The sequence below is a fragment of the Podarcis bocagei genome, assembly GCF_964188305.1.
Source record: "Podarcis bocagei genome assembly, chromosome: 2".
NCBI lineage: Eukaryota > Metazoa > Chordata > Lepidosauria > Squamata > Lacertidae > Podarcis > Podarcis bocagei.
Window position 1 is genome coordinate 10,510,117 of NC_138126.1, and position 18,776 is coordinate 10,528,892.

The following is an 18,776-nucleotide window of genomic DNA, read 5'->3' on the forward strand; positions in this document are numbered from 1 at the left end:
CTTTTTATCTCTTGACGCCCTACTTTAGCATTCCAATCCCCTATAATGAGAAGAACATCCTTCTTTGGTATCATTTCTATAAGGTGTTGTAAGTCTTCATAGAATTGGTCAATTTCAGTTTCTTCAGCACCAGTGGTTGGTGCATAAACTTGGATTACTGTGATGTTAAAAGGTCTGCCTTGGATTCGTATCGAGATCATTCTATCATTTTTGAGATTGCATCCCAGTACAGCTTTTGCCACTCTTTTGTTGACTATGAGGGCCACTCCATTTCTTTTACGGGTTTCTTGCCCACAGTAGTAGATGTGATGCTCATCCGAACTGAATTCGCCCATTCCCGTCCATTTTAGTTCACTGATGCCCAGGATGTCAATATTTATTCTTGCCATCTCATTTTTGACCACATCCAACTTACCAAGGTTCATGGTTCTTACATTCCAGGTTCCTATGCAATATTTTTCTTTACAGCATTGGACTTTCCTTTCGCTTCCAGGCATATCCGCAACTGAGCGTCCTTTCGGCTTTGGCCCAGCCGCTTCATCAGCTCTGAATCTACTTGTACTTGTCCTCCGCTCGTCCTCAGTAGCATGTTGGACGCCTTCCGACCCGAGGGGCTCATCTTCCAGCGTCATAACTTTTATATGCCTGGTGTCTTTGTCCATGGAGTTTTCTTGGCAGGGATACTGGAGTGGCTTGCCGGTTCCTGCTCCAGGTGGATCACATTTGGTCAAAACTCTCCACTATGACCTGTCCATCTTGGGTGGCCCTGCACGGCATAGCTCATAGCTTCTCTGAGTTATTCAAGCCCCTTCGCCACGGCTAGGCAGTGATCCATGAAGGGGTTTTGACAGTCTAGGACACACTAAAGAGAGCATTAGGGTCTTTCGCTGGAGTCCTGACATGGGCTTGTTATGAATACGTGTCCACCTTTATCCTAAAGCCCACAAGAAGTTCTCGCACCAAAGGAATAAACAAAGTTGGGTTTATTATATGGAACAGAAGTGACAGATATTCACTTCTTTTCCACATATATGGATATTTTTGAATGATTCAGGCAGCAAAATTACACTTTAAACAGGCAGCAACTCACAAAAAAGATAAACACCTTGATCTAAACGGCAACAGAAATACCTATCGATTTTGAAAAAGCCTGTAGGAAAGTGAGCTTGCCCATTTCCTCACAGAAACCCACAATAAAGAGCAAGGAACAATGGAACTGGAAGGGTATAACTGTCCTTAAGTGTCTGTATGTTGGTCCTTGAGAATGCTGGATAAGGTCTGTTGGAGATTGCAGTGCAAACTGACTACTAACAGAGCCAACTGCCTACTGGGAAATTTGGGGGTTTCAATAGTATTCTTCTTCATAGAGAAGGGAAAGGGCTTTGAAGGGAAGAAGTCCTGTGCATTTCTCACCTTGCCCATCCTAGTATGAAGATAACTAAAACTGGGCATCCTGTTTGCATTCCATCCTGGTGTGCATGAAAGACTGCGACAGTGAGCCATTTCCCACATTTCTGCACCTATCCCACTTGGCTGCCCTGACACTGTACAGCCTGGCTGCTTCACTTCACACCAGCTGCAGCTTCCAGATTTTCTTCATGATTATCCCACAATAGTAGAACCAGAAGGTTAGCAGAGCATGGATAACTGAAGGCAGCCTAATCCTAACCAGGAACATCCTAGGCCAGCCAACCGGACAAAGCTAGAAATGCACATTCAGTACCACTTGGGCCACCTGGACCTCAAACAACTATGCAATTGCTATGGTCTTTTCAGCCTTATGCTTAGTTGCAAGGTCCACGTGAGAATTCTAGGCCTTCCCAAGCCTCTGTCTCATTTCCATAGGGAAAAATAAATAGGCCTAACACGATTTCTTTACTGCTTGCTGCTTAGAACTTGCCTCCTTCCAAGTGTGTGGAAAGTTGCAGCCCTGGACTGGTCAAACGTGTTCAGGAAGGAATGCCACTTTGCTGCTATGATTGCGTTCCCTGTGCAGAAGGGACCATCTCCACTCAGGAAGGTGGGTAACGCCAGCAGAAAGGGCTGCCCTTGAGGAAGAGGAAATGGCTTCATTCCGATATACAGGGGGAAATTTAGAACTGATGATAACTCCAATACAGATTGGAGAAGTGTTAACAGAAGTCAGCAGTGTGATACATAAGCAAAAACAGCTCATGCTGTTCTAGACTGCATCAACAGAAGTCTAGTGTCCAGATCAAGGAAAATAATAGCAATGGTCCATTCTACCTTGGTCAGACCCAACCTGGAATATTGTGTCCAGTTCTGGGTGTTAAAATATAAAAAGGATATGGAGAAGCAGGAACCTGTGCAGAGTAGGCCGACCCAGACAATAAAGGCTCTGGAAACTAAGCCTTATGAGGAACAGTTGAGGGAGTTGGGTATGTTTAACCTGGATAAGAGGAAAGTGAAAGGAGATGTGATTGCCATCTTCTTCTTTTTAAAATATGTCTTTATTGATTTTTCAATATCGTTGCAATAGCAGCATCATTAAAACAATACCAATTTCATCAAATTAATACAATTATTAATGCCAATGATTCCAATCTCAAATTATACAATTTAATCAAACTGGCCTTCCGCGTGCTAGAATTGATGGCTTCATTTTCCCATCTTTTTAATGCGTTCCAAAAGCTTAATAGTATCTATTACATTACATTCAGAAATAATAATCCATTATATAAAAGCCATAATCTTGTGATTTCATTCATGTTGGTATATTAGGTAATTTAAAAGTTTTAAGTGAGGAACTCTAACTGTAATCCCTGTTCCTTCCTGTGTGGGACGGTTTGTTTTCCATTATGTTTTACTGTCCATATATTACCCTCTCAGTTCCTTTCTCCCACACAGGCAGCTCCAGTTTTGTTACATTCCATATTTATATTCCATTTTCTTCCTTCATCACTTGTACAGATTTTTTTAAAATAAACATTGCATTCCAGGGAGGGTTGCCATATCATAAATTTAGAGAAAAACTTTGATATAAGCAAACCGTGGTTTCCCCTCCCCCCCACCATCTCTTTGACCGAATGAAACCACCTCTCAATCCAAACCTTTTAAATCCTGGTAGCTGAGTTTATTTTTGCAGTTTCTTATATCATCATCTCTAGCACATGCCTGCAGTTTACTCCAATTAAAAAAGCCAATTAGCAGGATAACCTGTGCTTCCAGGGACAGGATCGGGGGGTGGGGGTGGGTCATGGCAGCTGGGTTGCTCCATAAACCCAGTGCCTTTGCCTGTCTTTGGATTCCATGGAGAAACGAGTGCCAGACTGCCAGGCAAACTGTGGGTGAGAGCAAGGTTCCTCTTCCGACCGAAGAGGAATGCAGAAAATGCAATTCAGCCATCATTCTCTGATTATCTCCATCTGTCTTCCTCTGTGGTGTTGGGAGAGACAACCATCCCCTGGCGCCCAAGAAACAGGAAGCCTGTTATAGCCACCTTCAAATATCTAAAGGGCTGTCACATTGTTTTCTCCTGTTCCAGTGGGTAGGACCCGAACCAATGTCTTCAAGTTACAAGAAAGGAGATTCTGACTAAAGATCAGGAAAAACTCCCTCTGAAAATGATGTACTCTCCTTCCTTGGAGGTTATTAAGCAGATGTTGGATGGCCTCTGCCCTGGATGCTTTAGTTCAGATTCCTGCATTTCAAGGGGGTGGATTAGACGACCCTTAGGCCATGCTCCCCCCATTGTGGCATCCCCCACCAATGGATGGCATACAAGTTGCCTCAAGTGGTCCATTATCATTGACATTATTAATATTGATTCCTGATATACAATTATTTTTATTGGATATATTTATATGTTCTTCTAGTGGGAACTGCTTTGGTATCACTGTCTGCAAATGCAGTACAGAGGATATATGGTTGATCTTATGCTTGTTTTTTCCAGATGCTGAACGTTGCACCAGGTGTCCAGAAGATTAACATCCAAACAAGGCCAGAGATCAATGTCTCCCCAAGACTATCACCTTCCTGACTTATGAAGAATATTTGGGGGTTCTCCTGTCTTCCTTGACCATCTTTTTATCCCTAATTGCAAGCTTTGTGTTAGGAATCCTCATTAAGTACAAGGAAACTCCCATAGTCAAAGCCAATAACAGGGACCTCTCTTATATCCTCCTTGTTTCCCTCCTGCTTTCCTTTCTGTCCTCCTTCCTCTTCATTGGCAGGCCAAGGAAAGCCACCTGTCTTCTCCGACAAATGGCCTTCAGCATCATCTTCTCAGTTGCCATCTCTTCTGTGTTGGCAAAAACCATCACTGTGGTGCTGGCCTTCCTGGCCACAAAGCCAGGAAACACAATGAGGAGATGGCTGGGGAAGAGTCTGGCCAACTCCATTGTCATTTCCTGTTCCAGTGTCCAAGTTGCCACCTGCATCATCTGGCTGGGAATCTCTCCTCCCTTCCCAGAGTCTGACATGAACTCCCAAGCTGGAGAGATCATCCTACAGTGCAATGAAGGGTCTATTGCCATGTTTTACGCTGCCCTTGGCTACATGGGCTTCCTGGCCTCCATCTGCTTCACAGTGGCTTTCTTAGCTAGGAAGTTGCCTGGGGCCTTCAATGAAGCCAAGCTGATCACCTTCAGCATGCTGGTCTTCTGCAGTGTTTGGGTCTCCTTTGTGCCCTCCTATCTGAGCACAAAGGGGAAATACATGGTGGCCGTGCAGATCTTCTCTATCTTGGCTTCCAGTGCTGGGCTTCTGGGCTGCATCTTCTTTCCCAAGTGCTACATAATTATAGTCAGGCCTGATCTGAACACAAAGGAGCATCTGACAACAAAAGCTGATTCTTAAATTACTCTTTTTGTCCACCACAGCAATGATGAAAAAGACATACTTGCCTTGCAAATGTAGCTTCTTAAATTTAAATCTTTCTTCCTGTCACAGAAATCATGAATGTTGAAAATGAATTCATAATAGCTCTGCAATGGCTATACGTTTTTTGGGCATAGCATTTTACATTGTTTCATCACAGGCTCATCCCACTATTTTATTGACCAACCATACTAGTCTTTATGCTTTCTGATATTTTCCAGAGGTTCACAATATTTTCATATTTCTCATATTTTCCAGAGGTTCACAAAGCCACTCCCGACCTAAAGGGGGGGGGTTGTGGGCTCACTCCCCCGTCTACAATCTCACGGGGCTGGCACCAGCCCCGCGGCACTCAGGGATTCCCCAGTCTCATTAATATTCATCACCCTCAGCGCCAGCCAATTGGCTGGCGCTAGGGGCGGGCTTACTAGGTCCTCTTAAGGTCGGGGCAGCCCTGGCTCACCCCTTTTCTTTCCTACAGCAGCTGCGGTTTCCCACCCACCCGCCCTCTAGGTTTGCATTTGGACTTTGCTATGGGCTTCGGCTGGTCGCCGGAAGGGGACTGGTAGGAGTTTTTCCATTTGGCTAATTGGCTGTATTTTGAAGCCACTTGGTTTTTTCGCCTACCTCATAGTAAAACTTCACAAGTCCTTGGTTTTGGTGGTTAGGCATTGGCAGGGGTATTGTTATGCAAATGAAGTCGGGGGGGGGGAGGAACGCCATCACCTCCCCCAAATCTTGAAGGGTAGTTCGTTAAAGGACTCCGGGGGGCGTCGCCTCGTCTGAAACCTACGGAGGCTAGGGCCTAAAGTGCGCTCCCGAGCGGTAACTCATGGGGAGCGCCTAGGGATGTGCATCTTGGGGGCTCCCCCTGTTGGTGCTTAACCCTTGCCGGTTAGACCGGATAGTCTGTTAGGGCCAATGCCTAAAGCCAATGCCACTCTTACCTGTAATCAATAAAGTTGTGGCCATTTTCGCCCATTAACCTAACTTCTGGTGTCCGGTGTCTTTATTTACTCCATCTGTGGGAGGGGGCGGGAATCGCCACGCAATCTTATTTTCTGTCACATAATGTTTAATGGAGGCATGGCTGCAAATCCATATTTGGGTTTCAAAGAACCAGTGACACTTATTTTGTTAGAGGGGGATTTTCCACTGATGGCAGATGAACAGAAGACTGTGACACCATGAGACCGGTGTAAAACCAAATCAAATAAAGGTTTTATTTCAAAACAACAAACAGCAAAGCTTGTGGGTGTTTTTCCTGGAGGCAAAGTTCCAACTGCAGCTTTTCTCCTTTTGCAGTCATGGCCAGCTGTAGCCAATCAGCCCAGAGCTCACAAAAACTGTTCTTAAAGGTATAAATATCTTTACTGTTTCAGTGCAGAATGACTCCCAACATATTTGTGTGGTAGTTAGACTGTTGGTAGTCAGACTTTCACCCCTTCTTCTAAAAGGCCTTTCTTTTTATGTGTTGCATAAGAAGAGGAGTTTGGATTTGATATCCCGCTTTATCACTATCCGAAGGAGTCTCAAAGCGGCCAACATTCTCCTTTCCCTTCCTCCCCCACAACAAACACTCTGTGAGGTGAGTGGGGCTGAGAGACTTCAGAGAAGTGTGACTAGCCCAAGGTCACCCAGCAGCTGCATGTGGAGGAGTGGAGACGCGAACCCAGTTCCCCAGATTATGAGAATACCGCTCCTAACCACTACACCACACTACAGCAAGCCTATTAAAACCGATGTGCTTTGCTCTTCTCACTCTCAAAAGGGTTATTTGAAGAGAGAACCATTTTCTCTGCATTCATAGTTCCGATTTTCCCCTCACACACTGCATTGTGCTTTGAAACAGATTTTTCAAATTATCCCATTATCCTATTCTGTTTGTGCCTTTTGCTGTGTATTTGCCTACTATTAGACATTTTTCTCTGCCCTCAAACACCTTGGAGCACATCAGAATTGTTAAGACAATTATTAGTATTACTTTTATCGTTGATTAGATTTCTATGTTGCCCCCCCTCAAAAGGACCCCCGTTTCCTTCCTTGTCATGTTGAAGCTTGGAATGTAACTGATTGTTCTGTGAATAATATCTCATGCATGAATTTATCACAATAAAATTCAGTTTATTTTTCTGCATCTGAGGTGATCCTTATCCCGAGAAACTTTACAGTGCTGCTTGATTTTCTTCTCATGTTCTAATTAAAATCCAGCCATTATAACTCAATTTTACATTAAAAAATTAAAAAATTGTCCAGTAGCACCTTAGAGACCAACTAAGTTTGTTCTTGGTATAAGCTTATGTGTGTATGCACACTTCTTCAGATACACTGAAACAGAAGTCTTCTTACCATAACGTTTGTGAAGGAAAATACAGATATTAATTCTATCTAAAATGAAGAGCAAACCAAACCTCAAAGTTCAACATGTTTTAAATGGAGTTTTGCAATAGGGAATAAATTATTCCTACCATTTTTATTCCCCACTCCCAATAGCCCTCCTATTGTGAGATATATATATATATATATATATGGTTTTGGTGTCTTCGGGTGTCTTCCCGTGTAAGAGTTGGGGTGTCTAGGCGACGTTTCGACGAGGTCTCACTCGTCATCTTCAGGCTGGTGCTTTCGGCTTCTTGTTACTGGAACAGAGCAGGATCTCAGTGTTTGAGTTCCCTCAACAGTATTTATAGGAACTCAAACACTGAGATCCTGCTCTGTTCCAGTAACAAGAAGCCGAAAGCACCAGCCTGAAGATGACGAGTGAGACCTCGTCGAAACGTCGCCTAGACACCCCAACTCTTACACGGGAAGACACCCGAAGACACCAAAACCTGCATTCCTGTACCCGTGAAAATCTACGAAAGCAAATATATATATATATATATATGCTTTCGTAGATTTTCACGGGTACAGGAATGCAGGTTTTGGTGTCTTCGGGTGTCTTCCCGTGTAAGAGTTGGGGTGTCTAGGCGACGTTTCGACGAGGTCTCACTCATCATCTTCAGGCTGGTGCTTTCGGCTTCTTGTTACTAGAACAGAGCAGGATCTCAGTGTTTGAGTTCCTATAAATACTGTTGAGGGGGTGTGGTGTATAGCCTCCAACGTTCTGGGCAGAGAGGAAGTTCCCAGGTTATTGTGCCTTTTCTTCTTTTGTTCATTAATTACTTGAGGGATATCTTGAGTGATTTCTTGAGTGATATTCTGAGTACCACTTAGGAGGGTCATTAGGTGTGGATTAGTTGCTAAAGCTTTCGTGTCTTGACCTCTTGAGCTAGTGAAGAGTTTTTCTGAGAAAATGGCTGTACTGCACTTAGTTGTGCTCTGGCTTGGCTTCGTGTATAGGGGCGAGCTGTGGTTTTGTGCCCTGTGCCAGCCAGATCTGTGTAGGGATTGCAGGGGGGTGCAGCATCCGGAGGTGCCACTATGGTTTGGCTACTGGATGGTGTCTGTAATTTATCTGTGGAGAGGGTCTGGGTTTGGGTCTGGTGTGGTTGATTGGAGATGGCGTTCTGTGTGCCTCTGGTTCTGGTGTCGGTTTTTGTGGGGAGGGCTAATTTCCAGATGTCTGGCAGGCGGGACGTGTCGTCACGCTTGTTCATGTTGTGAGGGTGTTTCTCTATCTCGATGGCTTCCATGATTATTCTCTTGTGGTGATGTTCCATGTTAAAGAGCAATTCTCTTGTGGTGATGTTCCATGTTAAAGAGCAATTTATATATATATATATATACACACACACACACACACACACACACACACACACACACACATGTAAAAGTTAAAGGTACCCCTGCCCATATGGGCCAATCGTGTCCGACTCTAGGGTTGTGCGCCCATCTCACTTAAGAGTCCGGGGGCCAGTGCTGTCCGGAGACACTTCCGGGTCACGTGGCCAGCGTGACGAAGGTGCTCTGGTGAGCCAGCACCAGCGCAGCACACGGAAACGCCGTTTACCTTCCCGCTATAAAGCGGTACCTATTTATCTATTTGCACTTAAGAGTGCTTTCGAACTGCTAGGTGGGCAGGAGCTGGGACCGAAAGACGGGAGCTCACCCCGCCGTGGGGATTCGAACCGCTGACCATGCGATCGGCAAGCCCTAGGCACTGAGGTTTTACCCACAGCGCCACCCGCGTCCATACACACACACACACACACACACACACACACACACACACAATGTATCTGTGCCCTCTGTTAAGTGTTCTTGAATCAAAAGATTTCACTACTGAATTCCACTTTTTTATTCTATTTGTTTTAGCAGTCCTAATCAATTTTCATATTAAATAAATATGCCAAAGAGTATGAATTTTAAGAGGAAGGCACTCAATTTTCCAAGTTAAAATAGCACAATTAAAAATAAAATTTAAACATTTAGACACTTCTTAAAGGTTTGAAAAGTAACGATCAGAAAAGGAGCCATGCCTTTAAATCTAAGAAGCTACATTTGCAAGGCAGGAATGTCTTTTTCATCATTGCTGTACTGGACAACAGTTGTCAAAAATCAGTAATTAAAAACCAGCTTTTGTTGTCAGATGCTCCTTTGTGTTCAGATCAGGCCTGAATACAATTATGTAGCACTTGGGAAAGAAAATGCAGGCCAGAAGCCCAGCACTGGAAGCCAAGATAGAGAAGATCTGCACGGCTACCATGTATTCCCCCTTTGTGCTCAGGTAGGTGGGCACAAAGGAGACCCAAACGCTGCAGAAGACCAGCATGCTGAAGGTGATCAGTTTGGCTTCATTGAAGGCCCCAGGCAACTTCCTAGCTAAGAAAGCCACTGTGAAGCAGATGGAGGCCAGGAAGCCCATGTAGCCAAGGGCAGCGTAAAACATGGCAATAGACCCTTCATTGCACTGTAGGATGATCTCTCCAGCCTGGGAGCTCATGTCAGACTCTGGGAAGGGAGGAGAGATTCCCAGCCAGATGATGCAGATGGCAACTTGGACACTGGAACAGGAAATGACAATGGAGTTGGCCAGACTCTTCCCCAGCCATCTCCTCATTGTGTTTCCTGGTTTTGTGGCCAGGAAGGCCAGCACCACAGTGATAGTTTTTGCCAACACAGAAGAGATGGCAACTGAGAAGATGATGCTGAAAGCCATTTGTCGGAGAAGACAGGTGGCTTTCCTTGGCCTGCCAATGAAGAGGAAGGAGGACAGAAAGGAAAGCAGGAGGGAAACAAGGAAGATATAGGAGAGGTTCCGATTGTTGGCTTTGACTATGGGAGTTTCTCGGAATATAATGAATATTCCAAGCACAACACACATTGTTAAGGATAAGATTAGGGCAAAGGAAGCTAGGAAGATCCCTAAAGGTTCTTCATAAGCCAGGAAGGTGATAGTCTTGGGGAGACATTGATCTCTGTCCTTGTTTGGATGCTGATCTTCTGGACACCTGGTGCAATGCTCTGCATCTGGAAAGAACACAAGGAATATCAACTTTACTGTACTGCTTTTCATTAACAAAAAGTAATACCAAAGTGGTCCCCACTAAAAGGAAACTTAACTAAATTCAATAAAAATCATTGCATATAACCAGGGAGAGCATTTATTGGTATTAATAATATTACGGGACAATGAAAACCTGAGGCAACTGGTATATCGTCAATTGGTGGTAAAAACAATGGGGTGGTAAAAATCAATAGGAGTATATCATCTAGATCAAGGGAAGTAATAGTGCCACTGTATTCTGCTCTGGTCAGACCTCACCTGTAGTACTGTGTCCAGTTCTGGGCACCACAGTTCAAGAAGGACACTGACAAACTGGAACGTGTCCAGAGGAGGGCAACCAAAATGGTCAAAGGCCTGGAAACGATGCCTTATGAGGAACGGCTAAGGGAGCTGGGCATGTTTAGCCTGGAGAAGAGGAGGTTAAGGGGTGATATGATAGCCATGTTCAAATATATAAAAGGATGTCATATAGAGGAGGGAGAAAGGTTGTTTTCTGCTGCTCCAGAGAAGCGGACACGGAGCAATGGATCCAAACTACAAGAAAGAAGATTCCACCTAAATATTAGGAAGAACTTCCTGACAGTAAGAGCTGTTCGACAGTGGAATTTGCTGCCAAGGAGTGTGGTGGAGTCTCCTTCTTTGGAGGTCTTTAAGCAGAGGCTTGACAACCGTATGTCAGGAGTGCTCTGATGGTGTTTCCTGCTTGGCAGGGGGTTGGACTCGATGGCCCTTGTGGTCTCTTCCAACTCTATGATTCTATGATTCTATGAGAGGATTCCACATACTAAGGGAATCACAATGCAGGAGGACCTCACTAATATTTCTGACAGGAATAAAATAATGATAAACCATGGCGACCCATTTCCTCAAAGGATGTCAATGTTAGGATTAGGGTCCTAAAATATTTGTGTCTGATAATCACTCCAGAGTTCATGGTGCCTCTTGTGCCAAGTTTGACTAACAGTAAAAGTGCTGTCAAATTCCCACATCTCAGGATTTTCTCCCACTCTGTGTAGGCTTCTAATTGTCATTCAATGTGTCAATACAGCATATATGAACACCCAATGGGGAAAATGCCCAGTTGTGTTGTAGCAGTGCATCAGTTCTAAAACTCCCCTTTAATAGACTCTGGACACCAGAAAGGTCCTCTGTCCTCTTCCCCAAGGGCAGGTCTTTCTGCTGGTGTCACCCACCTTCCTGAGTGGCCATTGTTCCTTCCGCACAGGGAACGCAGTCATAGCAGCAGAGCAGCATTCCTTCCTGAACTACCTTGAAGAATCCAGGCTGGCAACTTTCCACACACCTGGAAGTAGGCAGGGGCTGAGCATAAAGGGGCATCAAGGGAAACGTGTTAAGGCTGACGTGTTAAGGATGATTACAATGTATTACTTAATTAATTATCTTTGACCACATTTATATACTGCTTGATTGCAGGAAAACCTCTCATGAGAATGTTTCCCTGTTTGATCAAAACCCAAGATTCTTCCACTTCCCTTCCCCTGTTGCTCAGCTCTGTTTCAGCTTCCCTTCATAAAATGTCATGATCACTGTATTAATCAGAGGTAGCTGAACTGTTTTCACTTGAGGGCCATAGTGACCCAAGTGGAACCTTCTGTTGGTTTGGCCAAAGTTTCAAATTGGGCATGATTGAGAACCACAGCTTTCAAACCTACTGCCACCCAGTAGGTTGTCCCATCAGCTATTTTCCACTACATTATATTTCATAATAAGATTGAGTTAAAAAACCCCATATTTACACAAACATATTTGATCAGGAGGGAGGCATCACAAAGCCTTTTAGCATCACAGCATTATTGCAGAAGACATACAGGAGCACCGTAAAACCATTTTAGGAAATAATGCTTTTTTTTTAAAGGGGTGGTAGGTGCCACATAGAATTTGGGGGAAGGAGGTCCTGATATTAGCTGCCCCTGGTAGAAAAAATAATTACCGTAACTGGTAATGTGGTTCCTCTCCCTACAACCTGTGTTTGAACCGGAGCTGGGACAGTATTTTCTAAAAATATTTTTTCATTCATTAAAAGGGTTAGAAAAGGATCTAAGTGCAAAAGTTGAGGGATGGTTAAATTTCCTTGAAAGCGTTCAGATTAGGAGGCCATCTCTTCTAGCAAACAAATCTTTCAACGTTTTTCTGGAAGTTGTTCCACAGAACATGGATTTACAGGAGCATTTCAGGAAATATTGCCAGCACTGAGGCTGCTATAAGCCACATTCTCCTACATATTTTAGATTTCTTATGATTTAAATATGGCAGGGGATGGGGAAAACCAGTGGCTACGTCTTCTAGTTACCAAAATAAGCAACCACCTTGAAATTGCACTCCCATAGTAGCTGATTCACACATATACAGAATTTCACAGGGACCCACAGGGATCTTCAAGAAATGCAGGCAGCATTTGAAGGCAGTGCAACACAAAACATGGCAAGATGATTGGAACTTATTGGATGGGAAATCTAATAAAATAAGTTATTTCCCCCACCTGGTTGTGCCATTTGGGGGACACAGTGGCATTCTGGTCGATGTTGCACTTTAGGTCCAGGGATCTCTGTCTCTTGATGCTCCCAATCCTCTCTCTAAGGATGGACTGATTGGGAAACACCACCCAGTTCACAATGTCCAAGTCAGCTGTCAGGTCCCCCTTCTCATCCAAATACACTCCGTCCATTGAAGAATTATAAAATTGGGCGTCTCCCAGGAAAGGGTGGAGCTAGAATGGCAGAGAAAAGAGCCACATATAGAACAGGGGAAACAACACTGACTATTCAACTCTGAACATTTCAAGCTTGGATGTGTTCTCATTTGGGATTGGCAACAGAGTGTCAGGGATTGGTTGGGCAGTCTGAGGAATTGTGGGAAGCTCCAGGTAGCGAACCCTCAAGGGAATCCCTATGGGAAGGCTCAGAGCCAGGGCATTGGTGATGGGATACTGAAGAAGATTTTGATGAGGGGCTGGAATGTGAAGGGGCAACAGGGTTTAGTGAGCAGGGGGAGTTGGTGACGGGAGCAGTTCAAACACTGAGACTGAAGCAGAAGAGAGGGGTCTGGAGGCTGCTGGAGAACCCAAGGACTGTTTGGGAATGATAGGGACAGAGGTATCTAAATTGTACAGAAACTGATTTATGTCTGCAACTACAGCAGTTACTCTCCTAAAAAAGAAATGAAGCAGAAGTCCCTGCAAAGGAAGAATGGATACAAAATATAATGGAATATGCAGAAATGGCGAAAGTTACCAGAGAAATAAGAAATCATGATAACAAACTTTTTATAAAAGAACTTTGAAATGGTTTATTGAATATTTTCAGATTAATTGCAAACATCTAAAAACATTGACAGGATTATTGTAATAACCTGCAGATTCATAAGAATATATATTTAAAGTAGATAATTAAATGAGCAAATTTAATGAATTTGGATATGCAGATGATATAAAAAAGTAAATTTAAGGAACCGGAGAAAGAGGGGGGAGGAAGTCCAACTTTGCAATATTAAAATGATTGTAAAACTAATGAAATGTATAAATTAGAAAAGTATAAATAAAACTATAAAAAATCAGAAAAGACCATTTGGGAAGTGTTGCTGAGTCATATGCTGTTTTCTTGAATAAATAGTTAAGAACTGCCTGCCTCTGTGTTCTGAGCTGCATGTGACTCCAATCTGGCACCAAAAGATGTATAATGAAGGTGCCAGACAAACCTTCCTGGAGACAGCATTCTCCAAACTGGGAGCTACTGCAGAAAATTCTTGTGTTGCCACCCTCCAGACTCCTCATGAAGGAGGCACATGAAGAAAGTCCTCAGACGATGACTGCAGTTATTATTTGCTCTGTCTAAAAATTTTTTTCAAGATACAGTATATAAAAATTTACTTTAATGTATATTAATGGGATCAGAAAACAAATACGCCACAAATATGACGAATGTCCCCATATATATATTGTAATGAGAATGGAACAAGAGGGAGATAGACTGAAATTGCAGAGTTTTGAGAAATTAAAAAACAAAGTGCGAGACTGGCTTCATTATTATCAGATAATGGAGGCATACAATTTGGACAAGAAAATTGACTTCCAGGTGGAAAAATCAAAATTAGAAACAGAACTGCTAGAACCCAAAACTAAGATTTTGTCAAAGATGTATAACTTGCTGTTGAAATGGAATACACAGGATGAAACAGTGAAATCTGCTATGATTAAATGGGCAGAAGATGCTGAACATAACATAATGATGGCTGACTGGGAACAGTTATGGACCACAGGTATGAAATTCACAGCATGTAATGCCTTAAGAGAGAATATTATGAAAATGATATACAGGTGGTACATGACACCAGTCAAGCTTGCAAAAATCTATCATTTGCCCGATAATAAATGTTGGAAATGTAAAGAAACTGAAGGTACATTCTTTCACCTTTGGTGGACGTGCCCAAGGATTAAGGCTTTCTGGGAGATGATTTATAATGAAATGAAAAGGGTATTTAAATATACCTTTCTGAAGAAACCAGAGGCCTTTCTCCTGGGCATGGTCGGCCAAATGGTGCCAAAGAAGGACAGAACTTTTTTGATGTATGCCACAACAGCAGCAAGAATACTTATTGCAAAGTATTGGAAGACACAAGATCTACCCACTCTGGAAGAGTGGCAGATGAAGGTGATGGACTACATGGAATTGGCGGAAATGACTGGCAGAATCCGAGACCAGGGAGAAGAGTCGGTGGAAGAAGATTGGAAGAAATTTAAAGACTATTTACAGAAATATTGCAAAATTAATGAATGTTAGAATGATGTCAGAATGAAGTTAAGTGGTTTAAGCAGCAATGTTATAAAGGTGTATGTAAAAATGGATTGTTAACAGGTGAGAATCCAAAGTTATAATATATTATGTTAAAGGACTAAGATAAAAACAAAGAGGGAAAGAAATTGCTGAATTAACTAACTGAATTGGAATACAAAAAAGGGAGGTGTGAGGAGGTCAGGGAAACAAGGAAATGAATGTAAGGTATGGAAAGACTGATGTATTTTTTTAAGTGTTTTTTTTATCTTTTTTGTATTTTGTATTTTTTCTTTTATTTTTACTTTTGTCTTTCTTTTTCTTCTTTTTTTAATTCATGTAATTCTTTTGAAACCTATATATATATATATATATATATATATATATATATATATATATAGTAATGAGAAGACTATTTACTCAGGCACTTAATACAGGCTACAGCAACACACTTCAAGGCAAAGAGGAGGCTCAGCCAGTGATGGGAACTGTTACCAGAGAAACTACCATCTGAGAGGAGGTAAATGGATCCAATTCAGGGCACTTCACAAAGGGGTTTTCAAAACTTCACCTCCCCAATACATTCCCAGACAATCTTCAAGGCAACCATTCAGGAATTGTACAACTGATTGTTGTGTTTGGCAGTGATGTCAGTGATGGGAAAGGAAATACCTGCCATGGCTGTAGCCTTTGAACTTCCAGACTGTCCTTCAACCTCCACTTAGATCTGGAGGAATATGCAGCATTTAAGGAACGGGCCACAGCTTGGACAGTGTTGTAAATCCTGTAGCTGTTTAGAGATAAGAGTCTTTCCAGATATTCTTGGGGCAGCATCTCCAGTTCCTCTCTTTCTCTGCATCTTGTCCAGCTTTTCACTGACAATGTATGCTCTGTATAGGAACAAGTAAAAGCTTCCTCCCAAAACTTCTGAAGTGCAAAGTAAAAGGCATCAATATTATCATATTTTGCCCATTTATTTGTCCCAATAGAGAATGAAAGAATACTGTGGAAATGACTGTGGGTTAATTCTACACTCAAATCCCACATAGATGTTGTGATCAAGACTTCCCCTGCAGTGGATTTGCCCTGCAATTCAAATATTAATTCTGCAAGTTTTATTCCCATCAAGAAATAAGTAGTTTCTACATAATAAAAAAATACATGGACTTGTCCCCACCTTTCAAATTGAGGAATTTTGAGTCTCAAACTTAATCCATTCAATTGTGGAATGCTTAGTGAGATGGCAACACAAATTCCACTCTCTAATAGCACAGGTGTCAATGTCTTCATGAACTTCTCTCCATTTTCAGTGTCTGGAGCAATGAGACCAATGAACGTCCATCTGAAGTGATGGAGCAGCTTGACAATTGCTGGGTAAACGGCCTCTTCTTTGGGGACCGTCCGATAGAAAAAGGGGAACTGCCTCTTGTCATTCAGAGCATGGGAGCCAAAAGCATAGCTGACCTGGCAAGAAAAGAAGAACTGTTGGCTTGCAATGTTTGGGATCAAAGCTGAAATAATTCTTACCCCCAATAACATATATCTGTTTTGTAAAGACACACTTTTTGCCCAAATTTTCCTTGGCACATAAGACTCGACCCCATTTTTATGTTTATGTATTCCCTCAGTTCCTGTTTCATCTTTTTAAATATGCTTTTATCCTTCTAATTTAATCGTATTATACAATACATATGTTTCAACAATTTTGTTACTGCTTTATATTGTGGACTGCTAAAAGGTTTTTTATTTATTGAGTGAGTTATAAATGTTTTCAATTAATAAACAAAATATCACGGTTTCTCTCAGGGGAAACTTAGCTGCTTTATCCCATTTTTATTGGCATGGCCAGTAATACCAGTGAAGTTCCCTTCCTTCCCATTTTATATGCACAGGCACACACACACACACACACACACACACACACACACACACCAACATTTGTATCAACAGGTTGTATCAACAAGATCACAGCAATTCATCTGACCATTCCTTATCTCCTTTCTTCAATCCCTTGACCTCCTATGTCTTCCTCATTCTGAGTTGACACTACACAACACTTACATGGCTGAGAACCTCAGTCAGATGATCCCATCATCTCCATTCCTACCTGTGGCATTTTATAGATGCCCAACATGCTTGAAATCTGGATGGAGTTCTCAGAGTCAGAGTCAGCCCCTTCAAGAACAGCAATCAAGTTATTTTGTCCTCCGCAGTTGTAGTTTGGAACATTCGCCTGCCTAGAAGAGACCAGGTCTACCGAAGCTTCATACGTTATCCTTCCATGAAAAAAGGTCTCATAGATATTGTAGCCCAGAGTGATGTTGGGCAAGAGCCTGGGATTCTGGTTGATCTCTTGAATGACAAAGAAGAAAGACAGGGGCAGCCAGTACCTTGTTCTTGCTTTCCTGCAAAAATGCACATATCAGATCCTATCCTCTGCTGAAAAAATGTACATATCACAGCCTATCCTCCAGCATTCAGTGAATATATCACTTCCAACTCTTGCTTTTTTTGGACAAGCTTCTAAGGATAATATAAAGTCCTGGATCCAATTTCTAGAATTTAATCATGCTAACACTGATCCAGATTCAGAAGTTTGACAGCCAATCCCCACTTGATGATGCTTGAGTGGTGGGAAAGCCTTGTTCAATCACTACCCATTATCCCTTGGAATACAAAACTAAAGTAGAGGGAATTTTTCATGATGGAATCAGACATGCAGAGACTTTCAAAGAACCAAAGGAGATAAAAGTTTTTTTAGGAAAAGAGGATACCTTCTATCATATGTGGTGGTCTTGTGGGGTGGTAAAAGCTTACTGCGAAATGATACATAATGAGTTAAAGAAAATGTTTAAAAAGAACCTTTGTTAAAAAACCAGAAGCTTTTCTGTTAGGTATAATAGGTGAAGAGATACTGTAAGAAGATAAAAGACTCTTTATGTCTGCAACGACGGCAGCAAGAATGCTTCTAGCCAATAGATGGAAGGAGGGAGACGTGCTGACCAGAGAAGAATGCCATACTAAATTGATGGAGTACGCAGAAATGGCGAGACTGACGGGAAAGATCAGAAAGATCAAGTATTTCTTAAAAGAATGGAATAAATTTTCAATAAAATTAAAAGACCACTGTAAGCAGTTAAAATCATTGGCAGGGATACAATGACACTGGTAATGTGAAACGAACTTTGGTAACTATGGATACATAACAGATAGATAATGGTAAAAGATGCAGAAAGAGATAAAAGAATACATTTACTTTGACTATGGAACCCATGGAAGGAGGGACGAAGGTTTGAGAGAACCTTTTATTTTAATGTTTTGAAATGTTGTAAGTTAAAATGTATAAAATTATGTAAAAGCAATAAAAATCACAACTAACCCCACCCTAGAATTTCCAGGTTAATAAAACAAAAACATCAAGTTTTAAAAAGCAAAAATGAAAAGAAAAGTCACTGGTGCTGAGTCTGTGTCTGAGTGATGTCCTTTCACAGCAGCCTTGCCCTTCATAGCATTCATATTGTTGCTTAAGATGCACCCAAGTTTTCTTCACTGAATGGAAATTCCTGGAATTTTGCTACTTTTTAAAAAACAAATTGTTTCTATCTATCATCTATCTATCTATCTATCTATCCACAGGCTGACGTTTAGTAGAAATCTGACAGCATTAGCCCTCTGGCTGATCTTGCTCCACCCAGGTCCTT

The 18,776-nt window shown here is 42.2% G+C and overlaps 1 protein-coding gene across 3 annotated transcripts; it reads right to left on the reverse strand.

Moving 5' to 3' along the window:
* Positions 1 to 9,241: 9,241 nt before the first annotated feature.
* Positions 9,242 to 17,506, reverse strand: LOC308580980 (vomeronasal type-2 receptor 26-like). Of its 3 annotated transcripts, XM_081183362.1 has the most exons (3): positions 17,183 to 17,506; positions 11,482 to 11,608; positions 9,242 to 10,251 (listed from the first exon to the last, which is right to left on the reverse strand). In XM_081183362.1, the coding sequence occupies exons 1-3, from the start codon at positions 17,207 to 17,209 to the stop codon at positions 9,347 to 9,349; spliced, it is 1,059 nt and encodes a 352-aa protein (XP_081039488.1). In that variant the 5' UTR covers positions 17,210 to 17,506; the 3' UTR covers positions 9,242 to 9,346. The 3 variants fall into 3 exon arrangements, 2 of the variants coding, with proteins under 2 accessions (XP_081039488.1, XP_081039489.1); XM_081183363.1 differs by lacking the exons at positions 11,482 to 11,608; positions 17,183 to 17,506 and adding an exon at positions 15,748 to 16,054; XR_014004860.1 differs by lacking the exons at positions 9,242 to 10,251; positions 11,482 to 11,608 and adding an exon at positions 16,297 to 16,539.
* Between the last annotated feature and the right edge of the window lie 1,270 nt (positions 17,507 to 18,776).